The sequence below is a fragment of the Vipera ursinii genome (genome assembly GCF_947247035.1).
Source record: "Vipera ursinii genome assembly, chromosome: 16".
In the NCBI taxonomy this organism is placed as follows: Eukaryota; Metazoa; Chordata; class Lepidosauria; order Squamata; family Viperidae; genus Vipera; species Vipera ursinii.
In genome coordinates this window covers 6,908,160-6,922,521 of record NC_139529.1, presented here as the reverse complement: position 1 = coordinate 6,922,521, position 14,362 = coordinate 6,908,160, and the positions used below count along the sequence as shown (strand labels likewise).

At 44.6% G+C, this 14,362-nt stretch overlaps 2 protein-coding genes across 2 annotated transcripts in view; one reads left to right on the top strand and one right to left on the bottom strand.

Moving 5' to 3' along the window:
- Positions 1 to 3,417, top strand: part of NOXA1 (NADPH oxidase activator 1) — a gene marked incomplete at its 5' end in the record, with an annotated part of 6,926 nt that extends 3,509 nt beyond the window's left edge. The window contains 5 exon segments of the mRNA XM_083374881.1: positions 319 to 473; positions 475 to 545; positions 1,093 to 1,198; positions 1,856 to 1,979; positions 2,923 to 3,417. Coding sequence (XP_083231007.1) covers positions 319 to 473; positions 475 to 545; positions 1,093 to 1,198; positions 1,856 to 1,979; positions 2,923 to 3,020 — 554 coding nt within the window. The 3' untranslated portion in view covers positions 3,021 to 3,417.
- A 233-nt stretch (positions 3,418 to 3,650) lies between these two features.
- The window catches only part of ENTPD8 (ectonucleoside triphosphate diphosphohydrolase 8), a 14,005-nt gene continuing 3,293 nt past the window's right edge, over positions 3,651 to 14,362 (bottom strand). The window contains exons 2-10 of the mRNA XM_083375138.1: positions 9,540 to 9,667; positions 8,812 to 8,929; positions 8,425 to 8,575; positions 8,009 to 8,168; positions 6,716 to 6,946; positions 5,386 to 5,652; positions 5,078 to 5,188; positions 4,446 to 4,583; positions 3,651 to 4,115 (exon numbers count right to left, since the gene is read on the bottom strand). Coding sequence (XP_083231264.1) covers positions 3,933 to 4,115; positions 4,446 to 4,583; positions 5,078 to 5,188; positions 5,386 to 5,652; positions 6,716 to 6,946; positions 8,009 to 8,168; positions 8,425 to 8,575; positions 8,812 to 8,929; positions 9,540 to 9,665 — 1,485 coding nt within the window. The 5' untranslated portion in view covers positions 9,666 to 9,667 and the 3' untranslated portion in view covers positions 3,651 to 3,932. The remainder of the gene's footprint in view (positions 4,116 to 4,445; positions 4,584 to 5,077; positions 5,189 to 5,385; positions 5,653 to 6,715; positions 6,947 to 8,008; positions 8,169 to 8,424; positions 8,576 to 8,811; positions 8,930 to 9,539; positions 9,668 to 14,362) is intronic.

The window sequence follows — 14,362 nt, the reverse complement described above, 5'->3', positions numbered from 1 at the left end:
TATGGCCACAGTTGAGCCCAAAGTTTCTGTTGCTACGTGAAACAGTTGTTCAGTGAATTTTGCCCCCATTTTATGACCTTTCTGCCACTGTTGTTCAGTGAATGACTGCAGCGGATAACCGGTCGGTAAGCGAATCTGGCTGCCTGCCCCACCCCACCCCATGGACTTTGCTTGTCAGAAAGTCGACCGTCATAAATACGAGTCAGTTCCCGAGCGCCTGAATTCTGACCACGTTGTGGCTGCTGCAACAGTTGTGCGAAAAGTGGTCCTAAGTTATTGTTTGGGGAAAAGTCCCTTAATGAACTGTTGAAGGATGAGGACTTCCTGTATTAAGGGGGGGGCAGTTGGCAGGAACTGTATTTTTACCTGCAGGATTTCTCCTCTCTCCGCAGTCACCTGTGGTTCCCACGAAGGACGGTTTGTCCTTAAAAATCCACGGCTCTTTCGTTGTAAATCGAACCATCAACCAAGTCCCCTTCTCTGGCAGAGCTCAGAGCCATTTTACAAGAGGAATATCTTCGGCAGGCGGCAACCGTGAAAGTGAGGTGGGAGGCTATTTCCCCACCCACCCCCCAAACCCAAGGCTGTTTGCAATCCACCAGTCCACATCGCAGATATTCCTCGACTTACGACCACAGTAAGGTCTGGAGAATTTGTCATGAAGAGCCCCTGGTAGAGCAGTGGTTAGAATGCAGTATTGCAGGCTAAACTCTGCCCACCGCCGGGAGTTCGATCCTGACCAGTTCAAGGTTGACTCAGCCTTCCATCCTTCTGAGGTCGGTAAAATGGGGACCCAGATTGTTGGGGGGGGGCAATAGGCCGACTCTGTAAACCGCTTAGAGAGGGCTGCAAAGCACTGTGAAGTGGTATATAAGTCTAAGGGCTATTGCTGTTAAGTGGTGTAGTTGTCTAGCAAAATATCTTGACGTTAATGTCTTGGCAATTGGTAAACTACGCTTTACTTGAACTTCTACTACGTTTGCACGTGTTATGCAGTAGTTGTTTTGCAATATTTTTGTTTCATGAAGACCGTCGGGTGATTCGCTGTTAAACTATCCTTAAAATTTTGGGTCTGTCGTGGGCTTCACACAGGTACAAAGCCCCAGGCAGCACCGATTTCATCGCTATTAACAACGATGGGGAACTGATGGCTTTGTGCCAGGAGGTACAAAGTACCAAGCTGACCCTTTGGTGCCAGGTATGTCTTATTTCTTGTGTTCAGAGGGGTGGGGGACTCAGTTTTCAGACTGTCCTGTACAGGCAGACTTCAACTTATGACCACAGCGGGAACCAGAATTTCTGTTGCCTAGCAAGACGGTTGTTAAGAGAAGTCACGTCCAATTTTATGTTTTTGCTACAGTTGTTAAGCAAACCCAGGGCTTTTTTTCTCATAGAACGCTCAGAACGGAGTTCCGGCACCTTTTTTGGATGGAACCTTGTAGGGTAGGCAAGGCGGGTTGTATGACATGTGTGAGTTCCGGCACCTTTTTCTTTCACAAAAAAAGCACTGAGCAACTCGATGCATTTAGAAATTGAGCTCAGCAGGGAAGGGCAACTGGACTGCTTTTTCAAGGAGGAGGAGGAGGAGAAGGAGGAGGAGGAGGAGGAGGAGGAGGAGGAGAAGAAGAAGAAGAAGAAGAAGAAGAAGAAGAAGAAGAAGAAGAAGAAGAAGAAGAAGAAGAAGAAGAAGAAGAAGAAGAAGAAGAAGAAGAAGAAGAAGAAGAAGAAGAAGAATCGCAAATTGCTCAAGTTTTCTCCCTGACATGCTGGTTTTCTACAGGCAGGGAGCTCATTCAAGAAAAGAAGAAAGCAAAATAGCGTTTCTTCCTTTAACCATTCCACTTGCACGTTCAAGGGTGAAGAAGAACAAGCGGACCGAGCCGTCCTTTACCGCATGGTGGGGCAACGTTCTTACACCTCTGACGCCCCAGAAGACCTGAATTTTAAAGATGGGGACATCCTGGAGGTCCTGTCCGAAGGTAGGAGACAGGACACGAGTCCTAACAGGGGTGCTTGCTGGGGTCAGTGCGTTCAGTGTCTGGTTTCCAAAGCTTGAGAATACTACGGTAGCAGTCCTTGACTTAACAACAATTCAGTCAGCCAACCTTTTGAAGTCACAACCACCCTGTGAAAGAGATTTGCAAAACGTCCTCAGGCTTACAACCGTTGCAGTGTCCCCTTGGTCCCGGGATCAAAATTCAGGGGATTGGCAACGGGCATGCATTCACTAAACCAGGGGTAGGCAACCTCGGCTCTTTTATGACTCATGGACTTCAACTCCCAGAATTCCTGAGTCAGCTATTCTATTCTATTCTATTCTATTCTATTCTATTCTATTCTATTCTATTCTATTCTATTCTATTCTATTCTATTCTATTCTATTCTATTCTATTCCTTATTTTCTATTCTATTCTATTCTATTCTATTCTATTCTATTCTATTCTATTCTATTCTATTCTATTCTATTCTATTCCTTATTTTCTATTCTATTCTATTCTATTCTATTCTATTCTATTCTATTCTATTCTATTCTATTCTATTCTATTCTATTCTATTCTATTCTATTCTATTCTATTCTATTCTATTCTATTCTATTTCTGTTCCATTCCTGTTCCATTCCATTCCATTCCATTCATTTCCCCTAAAATCTTTGCCAGGTTTCCAAGGTGAGTAGAACTTCCCTTCACCTCAAAGCATCTGAGGTGTGTGTGTGTGTGTGTGTGTGTGTGTGTGTGTGTGTGTGTTAAACTGAAGCCACCCTCGTGGCTCTCTGCACAAGATTAAAACATGCCTAAATTGAACAGATTTTGCCACCCTGCATTAAGCCGATCCATCCTAGAGGAGAGGGATCAAGGCTGGTTTTCTTTTTCAAGGGATTCCCCCCCACCCACTCCTCACCCTGAATCTGCCATGTTTCCACAGTGAACGGGGAATGGCTAGAAGGCCGGTGCAACGGAAGGACGGGGATTTTCCCCAAACTCTTCGCGGAGCCTGTGTCCCCTGGGGCCACCCGACTTTAGAGGAAGAAAAAAAAAAGGTCTTATTTGCTGACACCCAGCCTCGGTTTCCCTGCTGTTGAGATACGAACGTTGGGGAGTGGGTTTTCTGAGGGGGTCCTTGGTGCTCTCTGAGCTTGCTCATTTTCTTGCAGACATTTCATTACCCAAATAGGTAGCATCATCAGTGCTAGAAGGGGGAGGAGGAGGAGGAGGAGGAGGAGGAGGAGGAGGAGGAGGAGGAGGAGACGATGATGATTGTGGGGTCCTTGATTCAAAGCAGACACAGAATAACAGAGTTGGAAGGGACCCTGGAGGTCCTCCAGTCCAACCCCCCTGCTCACGCAAGAGATCCTACACCATTCCAGACAAATGGATGTCCAATCTCTTCTTAAAAACCTCCGGTGTGGTTTGTGGTTCCTAACTTGCGCTACGAATTACAGCAGCAAAACCTCCCATTCCTTTCTCTATCTGAAAATGATTATCTTTTTTGTGAAAATTACATTCTTCAGCAAGAGAACGTTGTCCTCGCTGCTCAGATGTTCCCTTCTTAAACAGCATCCTAAGAACTGTTTTCTCCTCCTTGGACTTTCTTCTATCGAGGAGGTCTCACCCTAACAGAAACTTGAAGGTGTCACCGCAACCCACGGTGGGTCGTTGGCTGACAGATTTAATAAATAAGAGACAAAAAGAAGGAAGGACCTCTGAACAAACAGCCTACGTCCCCAAGGCTGAAGGGAGGTGGACGGGTCAGAGGTTGGGTTGGCGTCCTCCATGGAAGGAGACCATCTCTGCCTCGTGCCGAAACAGGCAGAGACGGATGAGGTAGGAAGCGTTTGTGGCCTTGGAGCTTCATGCCTTGGTTGGAGAAGACCCAGAACATCTTCCAAGCAAAGTATGAGGGTGGTGGGGATAAAGGTCCTCTTGGGGTGTCCCTCATGGCAGAGAATGCAAAATGAGGATGAGGAGGCAGAGGGCCAGGGTGGCCACGATGAAGAAGATGCTTGCAATCCAAAAAGCTTCTTCGTGACCCTTGAGCAGTTGGGGGGCTTCAGCCGGGATCATGTTGGTGAGGTTCAGCATGTAGCCCAAGGTCCAACCGATGTCAGAATTGGCGGCCTGCAGGAAAAGAGGGTGGGGGGGAAGAAACTTTGAGAACAGGTAAGAGGAGAATGAGAAGAAGACCTCACCTCTTCCTTGGAAGCATCTTCTTCCCTTCCTCCCCATCTTGGTCAATTATAAAGTGAATTAAATGGTTGCTATTTCACGTTTTAATGTTTCTTATGGCATTTTAATGATTGTGAGCTGCCTAGGTGAGATATTTTCATAAATGAATAGGTGGGCTTCCTGACTGGAGAAATGGGTGTAACAATCAAGACCAATGGAGAGACTTTGGTAGGTTACACAATGAGCGAAAATAAATTCCTGGGGTCACTGAGACCGTCTCACCTGCATTTGGAAAGCGATGTTCTGCCAGGTGTCGTTTCGGAAGCCATAACCATCCAATAAAAGGGTCAGGATGTAGTTGGCACTGGCGCAGTAATTCTTCAGGTGGAAGACCTTTTCGTGAGGATAACTGGTGTTCAACTGGGAGAAGCAGAGAGGAGCACAAAGGGAATCTTAATGGAGATGAGCAGAATGCCTCTGGCGTATTGTCTGCCTCCAAAGTCTGAATAATCGAAGGAAGGAAGGAAGGATGGAAGGAAGGAAGGAAGGAAGGAAGGAAGGAAGGAAGGAAGGAAGGAAGGAAGGAAGGAAGGAAGGAAGGAAGATACACATACTGTATACTCACACATACATACACACATAAGAGAGAGGGAGAGATAGACAGACAGACAAGTTGAGTGGATGGATGCCTGGTTAAATTGACTAGATAGGCAGACAGGTGACAAACTGATTAAGTGGAAGGATTTGAGTAGATAGAAAGAAAGATCAAAGATAGATAAGACAGATAAATGATACAATACATAGATGATAAATATATAGAGAGAAAAGAGAGAGAGAGAGAGAGAGAGAGAGAGTAGGTAGATATGTAGGTAGATAGGTAGATAGACACAGAGAGAGAGAGATAAAATACTTACATCTTTCCATGTTCTGGCACAGAAAATCTGGATAGCTCTCTCTACAGTGGCCAATGGACTAGTGACTGTCAGGTTCAGAAAGCGGAAAGTGTAGTAATATGCAGAAAAGGCCTGGAAGATTTTAAAACAATACATAAGCGTCCCAATGGAAAGGTTGTTAAAATGGCCGTAAAACTTACTTAACAAAGGTCTCGCTTTGTAGCAGAAGTTTTGGACTCAAGTCAAAGGCTACCCTTAATCTCAGAGCATGCCCCTCAACCTAATTCCCTTATCCAGGAATTCGGGGATTTGTCAGCAAAACCTCCTACCAGAAACTTCCCATTGACTCTCGGCTGGTAGGTCCCCTCGAAGCTGCAGGATGATGGATCTCGGCAGCCGGAGAAGTTGAAGATCGCTTTGAACTTTTCCCGGCAAAGGGTGACATTCCCTTTGCCCACCAGAGTTACATTCCCCAAAGAGGCGGTTGTGGGGAGAGGCTCAGTACACGGGTTGCTAGAGAGGGATGCCAAATATACTATTTCTTCGTAGCCTTTTGGGTAGCAGGGATGGCCCACCTCGACGCTGGCAGCTTTGTTCTGAAAGCGACACACGCAGATTGTCAGGCACAAAAGACCAGATCCACAGTGGAAGGACCAGTTAAGCTGATCTGTTGCTAAGCGCTCAAGCACAGACGTACAGAATAACAGAGTTGGGAGGGACCTTGGAGGTCTTCTAGTCCAACCCCCTGCTCAAGCAGGAGATCCTGACCTATACCATTCCAGACAGGTGGCTGTTCTCTTCTTAAAAAACCTCCAGCAACGGAGCACCCATAATTTCTGGAGGCATGGCTAATTGTTCTCACTCTCGGGAAATTTCTCCTCGATGCTAGCGGGATTTAACTAATTCAATCCTTAATTCCAGGATGATTTCACTGATTTCGCTGTAACTTAACTCGCAGTCAGCAGCTGGTTACAGTTAGAGAAGGGTCGATGGTGTTTGAGAGACAGAGACTGGATTCAGCTCGCTTGTGGCTATGTGGGGGATTCTAGGCTGATCCCTCTTTTGACTCCACCCCTGGGGTCTGCCATTCCTTCTCCTACACAGAATTAGTCCAACGTCAGTTCTAAAAAAATGGGGTCCGGGGGTCTCCAGGAATCCCTCTTTCTAAAAAGCAGCCAGAAAGAAAAAAGAAAAAAAAAGCAAGAAGGCAGCGAGTCAAACGAAGTGCCTCGGTCCTAGAGTTATTCTCGCAATCAACCCAGCTCCCTGTGCTCAAAACAGGGAGCGGTCAGGCCATCAAATATGTCCCTCATTTTATGGATTTATTAAATTTTTAGACCTAAGTGACTGAGCATTGGACGGCAGCGAAATAAAGCCAACACAAACACATGACTAAAAGCTGGTTCCAAGCAAGTAAAAAAAATAAAATAAAAAAAATGGAAATCATAGTTCAAAACTTCAGAAGACTAAAAAAAAAGGTCAGCAAGGACCAGCCATCCCCAGAATTGCATTTTAGATACACACACACACACACACACACCCAGACGGCTTGGCACAGCTGGGTCTTAACACTTTCCCAGAAAAGCTGGAAAGTGGATGTTTTTCTTTGATCTCCCCACCCTTCATGGTGGCTTCCAAGTCACCGTCGGGCTCACTTACAAGAATCAACCGGATCACCCGCTGGAAGGCCTGGTTCTGGCCATAGCAGAGGTAGCTGTGGCTATAGATGGTGTAGTCGAAGCCGTAAAGGCGGAACTGCAGGGCTTCGGATGGATCTGCGATCGGGCCAGCAGGGATGAAGCTGATCTGGGTGGAGGCTCCGCCGAGGTCCAAGGCTCCCAGGATATTGGCTGAGGGAGGATGGATCCAGTCTCGGTCTTTTGCAGAGTACTGGAGAGAGAAGATTAGGGTGGGGTTGGTGGTGAAAACCGAGGTCCCAGAATCCATCAGGACGAGTCAGCCCAGATGGCCTCTCAGTTATCTCGGTCTGGGGTGTGGGCAACCTCCCCAGCTGGGCCTGGAAGCTCTTGAAGAGGAGATACCTAACTAATGGCTGCCTCTTTAAGATGTCCAGATGTCATGTCTAATGCTTTTGGGTGAGCAACAACATGGGTGGAGAGCAGTTGGATCTGACTGGCTTGTCCATCGTCCCTGGTCAATGCTTAAGAATGGAATGGAATGGAATGGAATGGAATGGAATAGAATAGAATAGAATAGAATAGAATAGAATAGAATAGAATAGAATAGAATAGAATAGAATAGAATAGAATAGAATAGAATAGAATAGAATAGAATAGAATAGAATAGAATTATGAAAGAATAAAATAGAATAGAATAGAATAGAATAGAATAGAATAGAATTATGAAAGAATAGAATAGAATAGAATAGAATAGAACAGAGTAGAATAGAATAGAATAGAACAGAATAGAATAGAATAGAATAGAATAGAATAGAGTAGAGTAGAGTAGAGTAGAGTAGAGTAGAGTAGCGTAGAGTAGAGTAGAGTAGAGTAGAGTAGAGTAGAATAGGGAATAGGGAATAGGGAATAGGGAATAGGGAATGGAACAGAACAGAACAGAACAGAACAGAACAGAATAGGGAATAAGGAATAGAGTAGAGTAGAGTAGAGTAGAATAGAATAGAATAGAATAGAATAGAATAGAATAGAATAGAATAGAATAGAATAGAATAGAATAGAATAGAATAGAATAGAATAGAATAGAATAGAATATTTGGAGGTCTTCTAGACTCCTGCTCAAGCAGGAAATCCTACACTATTCTAGACAAATGGTCATCCAATCTCTTCCAGTGATGGAGCACCCACAACTTCTGGAGGCAAGCCATTCCACCAATTAATTGTCCTCACTGCCAAGAAATTTCTCTTTAGTTCTAGGCTGGGTATCTCCTTGGATATTTTAGTTTGCCTTCAAACACCCCGAACCCATCCCTACCTGTGTGAAGGAATTCAGCAGATAGTTGATGGTGATCCAGCCAAAGGCACCTTCTTCTTTCCCGCTGATAATTCGAGCGCCTTGGAAATTCACGGGATATTTCTGGATCGTTTGCGAGACCGCCTCCAAAATCTGGGCTGCAGCTGACTCGTTCTGCATCCTGCACAATCGTTCACACAGGAAGGCGTGAGTTTTTTTGCGTTCACGAGGACTAGAAACATAGAAATAATCCTCGGCTTACAGCCACACTTGAGACCAGAGTGTTCAGTGCTACGCCACTTGTTATCGTGCAAAGCCAGCCAGTTCTGTTTGCGTTAATAAACTACGATTAAACAAACCTGGATTTAGCACCATGTTTGTACCCTTTATTTATTTTTCTGTATTATTAAATTTATTTGCTGCCTAACTCTTTGTACCTGAGCAGTCTCATGCCCGCTGTAGCTCCCAAGTAAGCTGGTGACTCTTCCCGTCTTTCTGGAGGGATAACTCTCATAGCTGCATTCAGACATTCACGCAGAGAACCACCAGCCTGTGGAGGGTTACTGGTGTAGCTTGAGATTCCAGGCCCTGCGATGACCAAAAACAAGGTGACAAAAGGAGGAGGAGGAGGAGGAGGAGGTGGTGGTCATCCTTGATGCTCTCTGATTTTGGTTGTTTTCCTGCAGACCTTTCATTACCCAACTAGGTAACATCATCAATGCTACATCGCCTAGTTTGGTAATGTATATTCTTTGCTATTGAATACTCCATCTCACCTTCCACAGACACCATAATACATCTCAGAATAATGAAAAAAAACTGACCTTTGACATTGCAGGAGAACATTTGGCTAACCATGCCCGTGTTATTTTCCTTCTCCTCCGGCCACTGGTATACAAAGAGGGACGTGTGCGATGAACCGGCATCAAACACCAAGCCATACTGGAAAGGAGTCATTCGGAAATAAAATAGTCAGCTATGAGAACCTCTTACCGCGTTCTCTGCAAATAACATCCAAAGCTAAGTTTTTTTCTGAACTTGGAAATTTGGTCCAGCTATTAATGCAGAGAGGCCTAAGTTGTACTGTGCAATATACACACTTGGTAAGGCGAAAATGAAGACATAACATTGTTGCGGGAAAGCAATTTTTCTTCGACAACGATAAGAAAATGTTTATCGCGTTCAGTGTATTCGTTAGTAAATTTAAATGAAAAGGAACTAAATCTTGTTACATTTAGTGAAAGTAGGAGCCTATGTCCGCAGGAAGGTTTTTTTTAAAAAAAATATATATGCAATTCCAACATTTAAAAAAATGGTTTGAAATGAAACAATTTAGACAGCTGTCTAAATTGTGAAGACAGCGTTCCAGGGTTCAACCACCACATTCAAACAGATAGTTAGTTAAAATAGATGTTCTGTTTTTCTGGTCTTGGACTTGAAGGCATCTTGAAGACACCCACACCTCAAAATTGAACTGGAATCAGCCTTTCCAACCCCCATCCACTCCTTTAACCATTGTGCCACATGGTCTCCGAAGCGCTTGCACACTCACCTTGTTCTTAGAAGGTAGTGTGAAGTTGTGGATTCTCACCAAGCTGAGGATCAGAGCAGTCAGAGAAAAGATACCCCAAAGAATCAGACTTCCACGGAGATACCAGCTCTTCCATTTGAAGCCCATTTCTGAGAAGGCAAAAAACACACACACACACACACACTCACAAAAACCAGGAACGCGTTGGCATTCCCAATTCAAAGAGTCACAAAGATAACTCTAAGAAACTCAATTCAGGTTCCTTCTCATTTTAGAAATATAAATCGGTGATGGGGCAGGCTAGTGGTGGTGTGGGCCCTGGAGAACGTCTTCTGGAAATCCAGATACAATCTCCTCCTCCTCCTCCTCCTCCTCCTCCTCCTCCTCCTCCTCCTCCTCCTCCTCCTCCTCCTCCTCCTCCCTACTCTTTCTCAGATCCCGGCATTTGGGCATCCTACTTCATGAGAAACAGGTCTGTGTCACCAGGTTCTCCGTCTCAAATCCAGGAAGAGAGAAGAAGACAGATCCCTTCCTGGTCTTGAATCTGGATTCAATTGCATTTGCGTTCCAAATCAATTAGGGTCACATATTTCCTTTTGTCCTAGGTATTGTGTTTCGGGTTCGAATGAGCAGGAAAGATGCCAGGCATGTGAGTACAGAGTAACAGCAACTTTATTGATAACCATAACTGTACCGAGGGGTTTAGGGTGTACATGCACTCTTTATATACCATCATGCTGGTGATGACCTATAAAGCCCTACATGGCATGGGTCCGGATTAACTTAGGGAGCACCTGCTGCCAGCATCAACTTCCCATTGTCCTGTGCGCTCCCATAGAGAGGGCCTCCTTAGGGTGCCGCCGGTTAGGGAGGGCATTCTCTGTGGGCGCGCCTGCCCTTTGGAATGATTTACCTGTGGAACTCCGGATCGCCCCCAATCTGCGTTCATTTCGCTGGGACCTGAAAACCTGGCTTTTCGATTTATCAGGCCTGGACTGAAGGGGTATTAGCTATTTAAATATTGTTTTAATTGTTGGGCTTAATTAATTTAATTTATTTTTATTTTATATTATCTTTTATATTGTATTTTATGCTGCCCTGTAAAACCGCCCTGAGTCCTTCGGGAATAGGGCGGTATAGAAATCTAATTAAATAAATAAAATAAATAAACCAATCAGATGGAATCCACTATTCCCGCTATTTTGGTTCCCGCCTGAACTGTTAGAGCTCAGTACATGTGCTGGAGAACTGTTAGTTCTCAGTAGGAAAGTGAACAGGTGTCTTACCAAACCTCAATACCTAACACTAGGCACGCCAAGTAGAGACGGCGTTGTGACCACCTGCAAGGCTGCAACCAAAATCTTTGTAGGCCATCAAGTTGCAGAAGGCTACCTGCGGCCTTCTTCCTTTCTTCCCAGCTGCGGAGAACAATGCAAGACTTCCAGAGAGCTGGGAGCTTAGCTCAAATAAGGATTAACCTCTTGCTCTTGGCACTTGTGTTAATGGGGGCGGGGGGGGGGGAGAATTCTGGGGGTGGGGGAGAAGAAAGTCTGAATGGGGCTGCAAATTGCAGCACGGAAAACCCTGCACAACGAGACAGAGTGTAGCAATCGTTGCTTCAAGGAAATATATGTATTTTTCAGTTTTACGTTCTGCTTTTGTGGTTTGGGAGCTCAGGAAAACCTCACCTGATAAGGCTGGGAATTAGAACATTTCCGGTCTGATTGCAAACCATTTTGCAAAAATACAGACTCCACTGGAGTGGAGGGAACCTGTTCCCTTTTCTGCTGAGCCCCGTTTGAAGCTGGGAAAGATGGGCCCAAAAGGAAGGGAGGAAGGAGGGAAGATCTGACACTGTTTCAGAATATAAATGTAGGAATTTGAAAGAGGAGGAGGAGGAGGGTGAAGAGGAAGAAAGAAAGGGAAGGAGGAGGAGGAGGAAGAAGAAGAAGAAGAAGAAGAAGAAGAAGAAGAAGAAGAAGAAGAAGAAGAAGAAGAAGAAGAAGAAGAAGAAGAAGAAGAAGAAGAAGAAGAAGAAGAAGAAAGTTTACAGAGGTTGAGATGTTAGGCTGACTAGGAACTAAACGTAGCTTAGTTGGACATCCTGTTGGACAAAGAGAAAATAAAAGAATCATAAAAAGTCACCAGGGACATTAGCTTCCCATTTGATCTCATTTATTGAACATACGTGTTTGGATAGCGTGCGTCTACACATATATATATAGAAACAGGGACAATTGAATGGGTTGATTGAGCTGATGGGACTTCAGCCAAGAAACCAACCTTGTACCAACAGAAATGCCACATTCCAGAGAGCTGTAAAAAGATGGCCAAGTGGGCACCCTTGCCTGCTGATGACAGCCACTCCCATCCCACGCAAATTCCAGCTGGCTTTGTGCCCACGGCAGGATCAGAACCCATCTCTTGGTTTCTAATCTAGTGCCCTCCATGGCTACGTCAAATTGGCTCTCTGTGACACATATAAGAACAGGGGGATAGTGGCCAATTTCTTTTCTTTTTTTTTGGACTCCTGCCCATCAAAAAAAAAAAGATTGGACATGAATTTGTCCAGAATGATATGCTTGAGCAGTGGGTTGGACTAGAAGACCTCTGAGGTCCCTTCCTCAGAGGTCTTGGAAAGACTTGCTATGGAAAGTCCATATTTGCAGTGGGGTGGAATCTCATTGTATCAAACCAGAAAAACCATCCCTTTTAAATACCTTAAGCCTACAGGTTGCTTTGCTTCTTCCCCCCCCCCCACCAAATACATCAAAAGATGATTATCAGTGTAGCTTTCACAAGCTTAGCTACACACCACTCTCTTTTGTCTCAGCTGGAACAAAACGATTTAAAAAGAAATCCAGGAAGCACGTTGGTACAATAGCTGACACAAAGAGATCTAGAAACTTTGTGGGCAGTTAAGCCCCTTAAACCCAGAGCTTAAAATTACTTAATGACAACCCTTGGAAAGCGTATTTTTTTTAATGCTGTCCTCTCACTTTGAGAAGCTCAATTAACCCTACACCACACTGCTTCTTTCAAAGCGGCTTCTAAAGGCCGGAAGTATTGAGGTTAAATGTTATTAAGAAACAAGACATTTTTTTTTTTAGGTAGCAGATGGATTTGCCAGGGCAAAAGAAAATACGCCTGTATCTTGATTTCAAAATTCCTGGCAGCAAATGGAAGGAAAGTCGTGCCTACAACATGTGAGGTTCCTGAAATTTTGCTTCGGATGGCCATCTCTCCCGAGGAGTAATCAGTAAAGATTTCCCCCACTCACTTTCCGCCACCAGAACCGCCAAAATTGAACCCCCAAGTGAACTGTTGTGAGTCAAGGGACAACTTTGTATGCACAACTCTCATCTTCTCTAACGTTGGTTGTGTTGGACAATGGTCACAGCAAATGATGTTTCAACAGCTACATGCCTTCCAGCCTCGGGTGCCACAAAGTTAATGTTTCAACCCGAATATATATAATAAAAGTTTTATCTCCTGTCCATAGAAATAGTTTCAGCATTTTAATGCCTATTTCCCCCCCCACTTTTAACAAGCTTCCCACGGAGGACAGCTGCACCAGGTTAAGACGCAGAAACTGGCACTTAATTTTTAGCTCCCCTTATCTGCTCAGTCCTCGTTATTTTTTTCTGATTTGCTCCTGTTTCTTTTCTCGGCATTTAATAATTAACCTTTCACCCAAAGCCAGTCCTCTCTGCAGCTGGCATTCCTAAACAATATGAGATATTCGAAGAATGATCTGGGATAGGAGGTGAACTCCGCGGAGAGGGCCACGGGATCTTCCCCACCTCCCGACCACAAGATTAGCAGAATTGCTAACAGATCAAAGGGAATCTAGCCACGGGAAGAAAAAAAAAAGCATAAGGGATCCCCCACCTCTTATCTGACCTAATTTTAATTTTCCAAGTGAAGGTTGTTTGTGTAGACAGAAAGGGAAAGGCGAAGAGTGAACAGAACTTTGTCATCGTCGTTAGTTAATTTTTAATACATAATTTTTGAATGCAACTCCAATCAGTTCGACCCACAGCAATAAAGTTTAATCCATCATATTGCTACCATCGCTCTTGAGTTGTGTCAGCTGACAACTCAAGAGTTTCTGCCCATTCAGGATAAGAGAATAACAGAGTTGAAAGGGACCTTGGAGGTCTTCTAGTCCAACCCCCTGCTCAGGCAGGAAGCCCTATACTATTTCAGACGGTTGCCCAATCTCTTCTCAGAAACCTCCAGTGTTGGAGCATTCACCGCTTCTGGAGGCAGGTGGTTCCACTGGTTAATTGTTCTCACTGTCAGGAAATTCCTCCTTAGTTCCAGGTTGCTTCTCTCCTTGACTAGTTTCCATCCGTTGCTTCTTGTCCTGCCTTCAGGGGCTTTGGAGAATAGCTTGACTCCCTCTTCTTTGGGGCAGCCCCTGAGATATTGGAAGACTGCTCTCATCTCACCCCTCGTCCTTCTCTTCATTAAATTAGACCTACCCAATTCCTGCAACTGTTCTTCATATGTTTCAGCCTCCAATCCCCTTATCATCTTTGTTGCTCTTCTCTGCACTCTTTCCAGAGTCTCAACATCTTTTTTTATATTGTGGCGACCAAAATTAGATACAATATTCTAAGGGTGGTCCAACCAGATCTCCTGCAGATCCCATCAACCAAAGAGGACTCTGTAGTGGACCCTGGTCTATGAAACATTTTCCCTTTGGAGATCAGAATGACCCCAACACTGTTAGACTTTCATAAGGCCCTAAAAAACCTGGTTACGTTCCCATGCCTGGGTTACTGAATACATTGAGTTCCTGGCTGTATATCTTGACTGCTCTTGTATATTTAATGTGG